The 12,235-nt window shown below is 41.7% G+C and overlaps 1 protein-coding gene across 7 annotated transcripts in view; it reads right to left on the minus strand.

Moving 5' to 3' along the window:
* The window catches only part of frmd4a (FERM domain containing 4A), a 241,121-nt gene that overhangs the window by 36,617 nt on the left and 192,269 nt on the right, over positions 1–12,235 (minus strand). For all 7 annotated transcript variants that reach the window (XM_062035312.1, XM_062035310.1, XM_062035311.1 and 4 more), the window contains exons 6-11: positions 11,906–11,962; positions 11,398–11,420; positions 6,441–6,524; positions 6,304–6,369; positions 6,161–6,218; positions 5,880–5,966 (exon numbers count right to left, since the gene is read on the minus strand). In XM_062035312.1, coding sequence (XP_061891296.1) covers positions 5,880–5,966; positions 6,161–6,218; positions 6,304–6,369; positions 6,441–6,524; positions 11,398–11,420; positions 11,906–11,962 — 375 coding nt within the window. The remainder of the gene's footprint in view (positions 1–5,879; positions 5,967–6,160; positions 6,219–6,303; positions 6,370–6,440; positions 6,525–11,397; positions 11,421–11,905; positions 11,963–12,235) is intronic.

A 12,235-nucleotide genomic window follows, 5' to 3' on the forward strand; every position in this document is an offset into this window, starting at 1 on the left:
CCGGGTGAACAATGGACAGATAGGAAATGGGACAAGGAGGAGGGGTACATGGTGATAGGATTGACATAAACACAGTTTAATGTATTTGTACTATGCACCAGTAATGTTAGTGTACTATGCATGACTAATGTTAGTGTACTACACATGAGTAATGTTAATGTACTATGCACCAGTAATGTTAGTGTACTATCCACGAGTAATGTTAGTGTACTATGCACCAGTAATGTTAGTGTACTATGCACCAGTAATGTTAGTGTACTATGCATGACTAATGTTAGTGTACTACGCACAAGTAATGTTAGTGTACTATGCACACGTAATGTTAGTGTACTATGCAGGAGTAATAGTGTACTATGCATGTGTAATGTTAGTGTACTACGCACAAGTAATCTTTGTGTACTACTCATGAGTAATGTTAGTGTACTATGCACGAGTAATCTGTGTACTATGCACGAGTAATGTTAGTGTACTATGCATGAGTAATGTTAGTGTACTATGCACGAGTAATAGCGTACTATGCATGAGTAATGTTAGTGTACTACGCACAAGTAATCTCTGTGTACTACTTATGAGTAATGTTAGTGTACTATGCACGAGTAATCTGTGTACTATGCATCAGTAATGTAAGTATACTACGCACAAGTAATCTATGTGTACTATGCACAAGTAACGTTAGTGTACTATACATGAGTAATGTTAGTGTACTACGCATGAGTAATGTTAGTGTACTACGCATGAGTAATGTTAGTGTACTACGCATGAGTAATGTTAGTGTACTACGCATGCGTAATGTTAGTGTACTACGCATGAGTAATGTTAGTGTACTACGCATGAGTGTGGACGTCTCAGACAAGGAAAGTGTGCTGCGGCGAGCACTCTCAATGGAGTGTGAAGCGCTAATGTAGCATGGTGCTAAATATAGCAGCTGGGACGATAGTGAGGGACTGTGTGTGTGTGTGTGTGTGTGTGTGTGTGTTCTGTAAATAGTTATGGAGATAAGAGACATTTATAATTGTGTTCAGGCACGAGATGTTTGCAGTTTGTGCTGACAGATGCGTTCTTAAAAAGTTAGCCAAGCTCCGTCTTTGAAGACTGGGAGTTGTGCACACGCATGCTATAAATCCTTTAACCCTACACACTGAAATGCACACATAATGGAACAAAGGCGTACATGCAGTGGCTGTGACCGGTAATTATTCATTATGCTCGTATCCTGAACGTAAAACCACGTGTGTGACACAATATTGTTGGAGCTGAAAAGGTCAGATCTGATAGAGCTCTTTTCTTCAGTCTAATGGAGATTACAAAAAGAATAGTTTTTAAATAGCCAGGGCTGCAGCAGGGCGGAGTATTTTCCTTTCTAGAACTGGACTCCATGTGGTGAGGGGCGGCAAGGGGGTTTGGGCGTGTAAACCATATTTATCAAGGCAAAGCCCATTTACTCTTGCTGTTGTTTGTATGGGACTGTGCCATTTTGGAGGGATGACATATCTGGAAAAAAATTATAAGAACCGGCTGTTATGTGGGCGGCTCAAGCGAGTGGGTGGGTACTCTAGATGTTCCGCAGAAAAATGAAATCATACGCTGTGTAATCCTTATGTCAGTCCCTCAACAGACCTGTCCGAATTAATGTGTCGGAACACCCCCATGATGCATCGGAATCTTTTGTGCCGTGTGTATTACGTGTGGTCTGTGGTAAACTAAGGCAGTGAAGTAGTTTAACATCCCCAAATAACAACCATAAAATTAAAGTAATTAAACCCACCATGAGCCTATTACACAGCACAACTACAGTCCCTTAGTACCTTATTAATGATAATTTAAAACACACTTTAGTCTAACTGTGGGAAAAGACAGTAAATTGGGCCCAAAATATCTCGTATACGTATAACTAAATCAGCCTTTTGAGAGAAGTAGCAAACAAGTGATGTCAGGGCGAATCTGTGTTTATTGGTGTGGGACCGGCTAATGGGAAACCGCTTCCTCTACTAGAGAATATTTCAGAGCAAAAGAACACTTGACACCCACACAGCTTCTTTTCTCAGCCTAAATACAAAATTTGTTCAGCGTAATTTAGTCAATGTGGGATGTTGGCTACGGTTGTATGAGTCAAGGTCTTCAGAGTACAATGAAACTTGCATGCTGAGGGTGCCTGGGCTGTTACTGGTGAATACGTTTCTACAAGTTTGTTTTTTCAATTAAAATGTTTTATTTATTTTACATTCAAATGATTCTGATTAAAAGATAACAGTTGAAATCGGAACTTATAAAGATGTTTTTGTCATGTCTGTTCATGTTTTTGTTTTGGTCATGCGTCATGTCTGTTCATGTTTTTGTTTTGGCCATGTGTTTGTTTTTTGGACTCTTTTTAGTTCCTGGTTGCACTTCCTTGTTTGGTTTGGTTTCCATGGTCACCCATTAGTTTTCACCTGTCTTGTCACGCACCTGTTTCACGTTTCGAGTCACGCACCTGTTTTCACTGATCACGTCACTATTTAAATCTGTCTGTTTCTGTTGTTCGTCCTGGCGTCCTCACACTATTTCATCACTCTGCTTCATGTCGTGTCACAGTTCTTTACCAAGTAAGTTTTGTTCATTTATGCCACAGTTAGGGTTTTTGTTTTATTGTTCATAGTTTTTGTGCCCACGTGCATGTCTTTTGTTTCATAGTCCAGTTTGTATTTCCGCCTTTGTGCGCGCCTTTTGTTTGCTTCCTTTTTTTTTGTAGTTTATTAGTGTTAAAAAAATAAATAATGTATTTAAATTCACGCCTTGCCCGCGCCAATTTTCCTTTGCCTTCCGGAGAAGCAAACCCCCAGAATCAAGTCATGACAGTTTTACATTAACTTAAGTAAACGTTGTTTTTATACTTGTATGACAGTGAATTTACCAAAATGATACTTAAAATATTGCCTGTACAATGAATAATAAGTTTATGATGGCAACAGTTTGACCCTGGAACTGATATTTTGAATTATAGCCGTCTCTTGTTACTGCTGTTAATTGTTTCCGGACATGACCGCGATAAATGAATTTCCGCAGATTATATTTTAATTATTATTCCATAATTATAATTGTATTAATCATTCAACTCAATGTATTATTTCTGAATATTTAATTGAATTTTATATTATAATAATAATGATAATATAAAAAAGGCAAATCAATAATTATAAATCAAATATTTTCATAGCTAGAGCATAAAAAACCTTAATAAGTTTTTCAACATTATGAGAGCCCTCCAGACATGAAATAATAGCCTTAAGGCACCTCGAGATTATTTTAATCCAATATAGTAATGCTGTCTGAGGCTGAGCCAATCAGTAGCCACGATACTGAACAGCACGCTGAATGGTTTGGTCTCCCATAGTGACCAATACTACTGTGATATTGATATTTTTAGTTTATTTAGCCATGTTTATGCTAGGCATTGCTTAATTTAGGACCCAAACAATTATAAAATATACTTTAAAAAATATGCAATGTGGTGAAGCTGCAATATTTGAAGCTTGATGTGGCAAGGGTCGACTGTAACATGATTTCCTATGGGAAAATTGTTGTGTGGGAAGAAAGGGGTAATGTGCAGGTCAGCGCTGAGCTTTAACCGACCAGCAGCTCATACTGGCTGTTGCTATGGTAACTGTAATGCTTGATAAGTCACCAATGTAGGAATGCTCTATACTGCTTCTGCTCTCCCTTGCTGGCTGAAAGCCCATCTCCTTCCAGTTTCCTGTTGACTTTTTCTTCAAGAAAAAGCTACAAACTGTCTTTATTCATTCTGCCAACCTCTAATATGTGATATGGAAGAAGCCAAACAACATTAAGTGTTTCAAATCATCTACTTTCATTTGAACCTACAATTAACTTCAACCCAATTTTAACCTCTTAAAACTACAGCTTCAGCCCGACTTAGCTTTTCACAGTAATAATAGCATGCCTTGATGACTACTGTTAGACTATGCAGCAAACAGGAAAGCAGCAGTAGACAGGATGTATTCGTCAGGATGGCAAGTTCTTAGCTCAGTCCTGTTCCTGTGGAAGTATATACATGTTCATGGGTCTTAAGAGTGTGTTGGTGGCCGTTCAGTACGCAAAAATGCTGTTAAACCTATTAACACCCTGTCAGAGGAGGCAGAGCGTCAGTGATCAGGGCCCCATAAACAACCAGGAGCCAAAGGTGAATGAAGAAATAAGTGTGCCGGATGCTAAACATCTCCAGACACTAGCATTTGTCAGAGTTCTTCTCCAACACAATGGTCTTAGTCACCATTGGGATAAAAACAGAATGGTGACTATTGAGTCAAGGGAGGGTACTACACAATAAAATGACCCCATTTCCTATTTGCAAAGACATCCAAACTAAATATATATATAGTATGAATATGTATCCATCCATCAATCCATCTTCTTCCGCTTATCCGAGGTCGGGTCGCGGGGGCAGCAGCCTAAGCAGGAAAGGCCAGACTTCCCTCTCCCCAGCCACTTCGTCCAGCTCTTCCCGAGGGATCTCAAGGCGTTCCCAGGCCAGCCGGGAGACATAGTCTTCCCAACGTGTCCTGGGTCTTCCCCGTGGCCTCCTACCGGTCGGACGTGCCCTAAACACCTCTCTAGGGAGGTGTTCGGGTGGCATCCTGACCAGATGCCCGAACCACCTCATCTGGCTCCTCTCGATGTGGAGGAGCAGCGGCTTTACTCTGAGCTCCTCCCGGATGGCAGAGCTTCTCACCCTATCTCTAAGGGAGAGCTCCGCCACCCGCCGGAGGAAACTCATTTCGGCCGCTTGTACCCGTGATCTTGTCCTTTCGGTCATAACCCAAAGCTCATGACCTTAGGTGAGGATGGGAACGTAGATCGACCGGTAAATTGAGAGCTTTGCCTTCCGGCTCAGCTCCTTCTTCACCACAACGGATTGATACAGCATCCGCATTACTGAAGACGCCGCACCGATCCGCCTGTCGATCTCACGATCCACTCTTCCCTCACTCCGATGTACTTGAACTCCTCCACTTGGGGCAGGGTCTCCTCCCCAACCCGGAGATGGCACTCCACCCTTTTCCGGGCGAGGACCATGGACTCAGACTTGGAGGTGCTGATTCTCATCCCAGGCGCTTCATACTCAGCTGCGAACCGATCCAGTGAGAGCTGAAGATCCTGGCCAGATGAAGCTATCAGGACCACATCATCTGCAAAAAGCAGAGACCTAATCCAAACCGGATCCCCTCAACGCCCTGACTGCATCTAGAAAATCTGTCCATAAAAATTATTAACAGAATCGGTGACAAAGGGCAGCCTTGGCGGAGTCCTACCCTCACTGGAAATGTGTCCGACATAGCCTCCTCTCCAGTACACCTGAATAGACCTTACCAGGAAGGCTGAGGAGTGTGATCCCACGATAGTTGGAACACACCCTCCGGTTCCCCTTCTTAAAGAGAGGAACCACCACCCCGGTCTGCCAATCCAGAGGTACCGCCCCCGATGTCCACACGATGCTGCAGAGTCTTGTCAACCAAGACAGCCCCACAGCATGCAGAGCCTTAAGGAACTCCGGGCGGATCTCATCCACCCCCGGGGCCTTGCCACCGAGGAGCTTTTTAACTACCTCAGCAACCTCAGCCCCAGAAATAGGAGAGCCCACCACAGATTATGAATATGTATTGTGTTGATATTATGATGGTTACAGTACATTTGAAAACTTACACATCTTTGCTACTGGATGAGAGTAAAGAGGCGGTTTGTTTAGTGTGTTTTGTGATAAAGGTTAAGTGTAAACAGTGCTAAATTGGTTACGTTTGTGTTTTGTTATTGGTTACCACTATATGAAATAAAAGATGATTAATGTTGCACACTTTTTAAAGCTGTGGCTTTGAGAGACATCTCACCTTCCTGGGCTTGACTCTGTCCTGATGGTCATACTGAAAAATGCCTTTATAGCTCAGGCCCAGCCACCAAGGGATCCCCTGCTTATCCTACAACAAAATACATACATACAATATAAAACATCACATGTGAGCATGTGGAGGGGTTGACATCACCAGAAATAATGCCAGCCAAAATCTTTGTCTCCCAAAGACCCAAACTGCCTACTTGCAAATCCAGCATGAAAAACAACATATGTGGTGAAAAGTGGGGGGAAAAAGAAGGAAGGGTAGTAAAATTGTACCTTTACAGCGTAGTAATGTACTCCATATGTGGGCAGGGACTCGACAATGCTCATATAGCTGTGAGGAGGAGACAGACAACACGTGTGAGACTTTCACAGAATGCCGTAATCGTCCAAAGTGATGGAGACACGTCAAGGCTCACTTTACAATGGCCTGCCCTCTGGACTGCCCACTGAGCTTCTTGTAGTGTTCTATGACCCGCTCCTCACTGGGAGAGAGGAAGGTATGATTAGGTAGGTGACAGAAGAGGGCCATGAAGATATGTGGTTGGTCACTCACCAGTAGGCAAGGGATGGGTGCTCCTTTAGGGCCTGGGTGGGCAGAGCAGGCAGCTTTTTCAGGTCAGACCTGGTTGCATCATTACTAGGAAGGAACAGGGCTCGGTTAGGTTGAACGACATCAATGTTAGATCTACAGGATGGTTCAAAGAGCTTTTAAGTAAATATGTTACATTTGGAAGCACTGCTTTAAATCAAGTTCGAATGACAGCTCTTTGTTATGGAGACTGAAGAGTTCAACATGCAGGCAGTTGGAGACGAGGAAGAATCAAGTAACAAAGAAATAATAAAGCGTATTTTACATAGATTAAAAAGGAAAAGGAGCAGACACGGAAGACAAAGGGAGCCAAAGAAACTTGGTCCGAGACGGCACTTTCAGACCGCCGTTGGCAAGAGGTCATGAAACCTCGATCTAATCCAGGAGTCTGTCTGCCAAGCCCCAGAGGATTGGGGGAAGCCCTTGGAACACGGCCGTTCAAGAGCTTAAAGAGCTCCCAGCAACAGTCTGCACGGCTGTTCTATAATGTGTGAACTGTTGATGGCTAACGAAGAGCTGGGACATGACTATTTTATCACCTTCTAAATCAGGGGTCTCAAACACGCGGCCCGCGGGCCAATTGTGGCCCGGGAGACGTTATTTTGCGGCCCCCACCTTAATATGAAAGTTTAATGTTAGTGCGGCCCGCGAGTTTTAAATGAATGGCGCTTGACAGCGTTGTGTGCGGAGCTGAAGAAATCTACCAATCACGTTGTGGTATGAGGCTCTCGACAATATCGAGGGCGTGCCGTGATGGCACTGTCATCAGTGTCCTCTAGAATCTGTCACCGCATCATCTTTTTCTCCATACTAACAGCGTGCCAGCCCAGACACATGTTGTATGAGGCTTCTAGAGACACACGCAGGTTATTGCAAGACATACTTGAGGAACAGCCATACATTTCACACTGAGGGTGGTCATATTTTATTTTATTTATATTTTAACACTGTTACAAATATGCGCCACACTGTGAACCCACACCAAACAAGAATGACAAACACATTTCGGGAGAACATCCGCACCTAAACACAACATAAACACAACAGAACAAATACCCAGAATCCTTTGCAGCCCTAACTCTTCCGGGCTACAAAAACACCCCCGCTACCCCTAACCCCGCCCAACTCAACCCCCCCCATCTCCCGAATTCGGAGGTCTCAAGGTTGGCAAGTATGCATTGATGTCACTTGCGTAATGCAAGCAGAGAAACATTTTGCCGCTTTTCTATGACACACGCTCTTCCTTCCTCCCTCCCTGCCTCCCTCCCTCGCCCGCCTGCTCGCTCCCGCCCCCGTTGTAAACAGTCCGGGCGGGGAAGACGAGCACTCCGCCGAAGGAGCGAGCGACAATACAAAAGTGTGGTGCACTGGACCCCAGCGCTGATACAGACGTGGTGATGTTAACCCGTTCGGGGCTAATTGTGCTACCGTAACTGTAAACTCCACCCCCCACCCTCCTCCCGTTGGCTCCAGACAGAGACGATTTTTGATGCAATATTTCTTTCACAGGGGCACCCCGACGTGTCTTATTTCATTTCATTTCATTTTTATTTATCTCCTTCATTGATGTGCATCTTTGATCGATAGACAATTATACCTCAATTTTTAAATTATACATTTACACACCAATGCCTGAGAAGGAGCAGGATGAAGAAAAATCTTATATTTTTCTGCCCCCTTCAACATAGTACGTAGTCTTACTTAATGATATCATATAAACAAACAATTACATCCAAATATAACGAAAACAAACAAAAAAACACAAGAAGTGCAAAACTTCATGATGTACAAAAAGAACAAAAAAAACAAAATAAGTAGTATACACCTCACAGGATGATACAAAACAAATACAAAACTAGGCAAAAAATAAGTAAAATAATAAATATAAAGCAAAATGTAAACAGTTATGGCTGTCCATATGATCTCATTGTTCTGTCCTTATATATTTTTTCAATTGGAATATATTTTTACAATCTTTTATCTCTTGTAAAGAGAATTCCATAGTTTAACCCCCACCACTGATATACACATTTGTTTTAAAGTTGTCCTTGAATACTGATGTTTGAAATGACCTTTTCTTCTATGCTCTTCATTCTCAGAAGTGATGACAAACATTTTTTGTAAATTTGCTGGTAATGTTTTACTTTTAGCCTTAAACATGACACATAATGTCTGTAACTTTACTAGCTCCTGTAGTTTCAATAAACCCGAATTAATAAATAATATGTTAGTGTGTTTTAAGTAATCTACTTTATGAATAATCCTTATAGCTCTTTTCTGTAGTTGATACAGAGAAAGTTGCGTTGCACAAGGAATACAATTTGAAACGTCATTATACAACTAGACATGCTGAGGAGTATGCAAAATACTAGGGGAGTGAACCGGGTTGCAAATTTTAAAACCAGTCTACTGAGGCAACAAGATTTCGTCAAGAATTGAAATGACCTTTTCTTCTATGCTCTTCATTCTCAGAAGTGATGACAAACATTTTTTGTAAATTTGCTGGTAATGTTTTACTTTTAGCCTTAAACATGACACATAATGTCTGTAACTTTACTAGCTCCTGTAGTTTCAATAAACCAGAATTAATAAATAATATGTTAGTGTGTTTTAAGTAATCTACTTTATGAATAATCCTTATAGCTCTTTTCTGTAGTTGATACAGAGAAAGTTGCGGTGCACAAGGAATACAATTTGAAACGTCATTATACAACTAGACATGCTGAGGAGTATGCAAAATACTAGGGGAGTGAACCGGGTTGCAAATTTTAAAACCAGTCTACTGAGGCAACAAGATTTCGTCAAGAAAGCAAGCGAAAAGAGCGATGCAGCAGTCAAAGCTAGCTACATGGTGAGTGAGATGGTTGCTAGGGCGGGAAAGCCATTCAAAGGAGGTGAATTCATTAAAAAGTGCATGTTAGATTTTTTTTAAGAAATCTTTTCTTGCGGCCCAGCCTCACCCAGTTTCTGCATCCAGTGGCCCCCAGGTAAATTGAGTTTGAGACCCCTGTTCTAAATGCTTCATACCGTGCACATTTTCAAGGTCATAGTCGAGCACGTTTGCACCAATGTTATCTGATATATTTGACTAAATATTTTTTAAATCATCCTTTTATTCTAGTGCAATGTTTCAAGAGATAAAACATTGGTATTCTCTTTTGTTGCCTGTTAATTAACAATTCGTTTTTTTTATTACATTTCTATATTTATCCATACTTTACAAATCTTCTTTTTTCTTAAATTGATTTTGTTTCTTTTAAATGACAAAGTGTAAGCAAACAAAATATTGTCAACATGTAAAAGATATGACATGAGGGAATTATCAGTAACACATATGAAGATGTAGGATTAGATAAACTCTGCTTCTTCCTGCTCCTTTTTAGACATGTCGAATTGTGCAACTGTAACCACTTGATGTTCTTTAATGTAAGTTGTCAATCATTGTCTGAAACACATCACACATAACATACCGTACCATTAATTGAAAGAGTAAACGGTTCGTAGGGTAGAGTTACTGGGAAAAGTCACATATGGCTTTAAGGGGGGGCTCTGCAGGGCTTTTAGGGTGTGTATGACGGAGAGGGCAAGGAAAAAAGTAGGGAGGAGGGTGAAAGGAATGTCACTCGAGTTCGTTACATTCCGCCCCGAGTGTGTCAGGATTTTTAGCTGGAGGAAATAAGGTTCGAGGTAGAGGCTAGCAATATGTCACACATCACAGATATGTGATGGAAGAACTAAGTGTTAGGCATCATGGAAAACAACACAGTTCCCCTTTCTAGATTGACTGTGTGGGACCTACATTCATCTTCATTTAATATGTTTTAGCTGCGGGTATTACACTACATGCGTTTCCCACTCTCTGTTGTCTCTCCTTCTCACAGAGACTTAAAACAAGCGCACCTTCTTACATACGTCACGTGTGCAACGTCACACGCTCCCGTGGGGCAGAGAGGTAGCAACATAGTAACGTTAGCTGTGATGTTAACGGTGTGGTGCGGGTGGTAATACGAGAGAAAGAAGGTGCGAATCTGGTAACAAATGAAGGAATAATTAATTCCCAAGAAAAACAGCACGGGTCCATCGTCTGGCGGTGGTTTGGCTTCAAGCGGGAAGATGTTGAACAATTATGTGGCAAAAGCGTTGCTACAAAAAGTAGCACCACTGCTAATGTAGTATCATTTGAAAAGTCACCCGCTAGAGAATAAGGAGTGCTTGAAACTCTGCATGTCAACATCTCCGTTCGGTGCCACACCAACAAAATGCCGAAGCAACTATTTCCAGATCAACACCGTATGATAAAAATAGTCAACAACAGAAGGAGATAACGTCCGCAGGAACCTACCACATAGGGAAGGACATACACTATTTGATTTCCTATTATGCAGCTCATTTTTATTTGACACTTATTGAAATATCTTGTGTGACGTCATGCACAAAAGTGCACTTTATTTGTTTTAAACTATTGTAGTGGGTTCTGTACAAAAAGTGCACTTTAATTTAGTGTTGTTTTGATAAGTCATCTTAGTGACATCATGCACAAAAGTGCACGCATAGCTTGTTTTAAAATGTCTCTGACAATTTTGCACTTTCTGTTTTGGAAATGACATGAATGTTTGTGCCACTGCTTAATAACTGTTTAATAAATACAGTTTTGGTCAATTGACTTAGTTGTGATTTCCCTCTCTGCATGAAAGTTTAAAATAAGCATATATTAATGAAGTATGAAGAAGAATGTTTTAATGTAGACACATAGAATCATCATACTGCTGTGATTATATGCATCAAGTGTTCATTCAAGGCTAAGGCAAAATATCCAGATATATATCGTGTATCGTGACATGGCCTAAAAATATTGAGATATTAATAAAAGGCCATATCGCCCAACCCTAATAGGACATCATAAATCAGGAAGTTATCTTACCTGGTGAAATCACCCTTAGCCTCCTGTGGAAACAAAGCAGCTCTATGAATGTGTGGCAACCAAGCAAGCACAATACAACATTTCCTTGTCGAATGTGAACTCTAGAATTCTATACTGCAATCACAGAGAAACATGAAACGGTCATCTCTGAAAGCTTTAAAGGGAAGGCCATACCTGATATGTACCTTTGCACCTGCATACGGGCAGGCATACACACATACTATGTGGTGATTATGTGAACTAAAAGCGTCACCCAGCTGCTTCTGCTGCTGGGTTACATTAGAAGAAGCTGTGGGCAGCCAGGAATTTAAATGGCAGCCAACAAAGACAGTTTAGTATTTAAACTTGGAAGCATCTTCACACGATCACTGACAGTCAGATGAGCGCATTACATAATAAGGGGTTTGATCCTCGTCAATTAGCATCAAACACTTGTGGCTACTTTATGGAGGATGACTGTTTCCTTGGATCAAGTGTGCGTGGGGAGGGTGAGAGCACTTCATCTTACTTGGAGAATATAGGACGCCAGCTCAAAGACAACTTCGCTGTCCACTTCAATGAGCTCCTACGAGAGGAAAAGAGAGACATGAGTGGGACGTGAAGGACCGTGTTGGGGAAATCAGACACTGTGCCAACATGGGGCATGGACCGTGGAAATGTTGTCTGATGTTCATGTGTTGCCCCGAGACTGGTTGGTAATTCTTTTCATCTGCCTACAAGCGCTCCTCTGTTTAGCTGTCTCTGATTTCATGACCTCTCGTGTGGGATGTGGATGGAGCTTGAAGATTAGGGAGCGGCTTGGGGGAGGGGATTTAGCGGCAGGGAAGACACGAAATCT

Source organism: Entelurus aequoreus, linkage group LG24 (genome assembly GCF_033978785.1).
Source record: "Entelurus aequoreus isolate RoL-2023_Sb linkage group LG24, RoL_Eaeq_v1.1, whole genome shotgun sequence".
In the NCBI taxonomy this organism is placed as follows: domain Eukaryota; kingdom Metazoa; phylum Chordata; class Actinopteri; order Syngnathiformes; family Syngnathidae; genus Entelurus; species Entelurus aequoreus.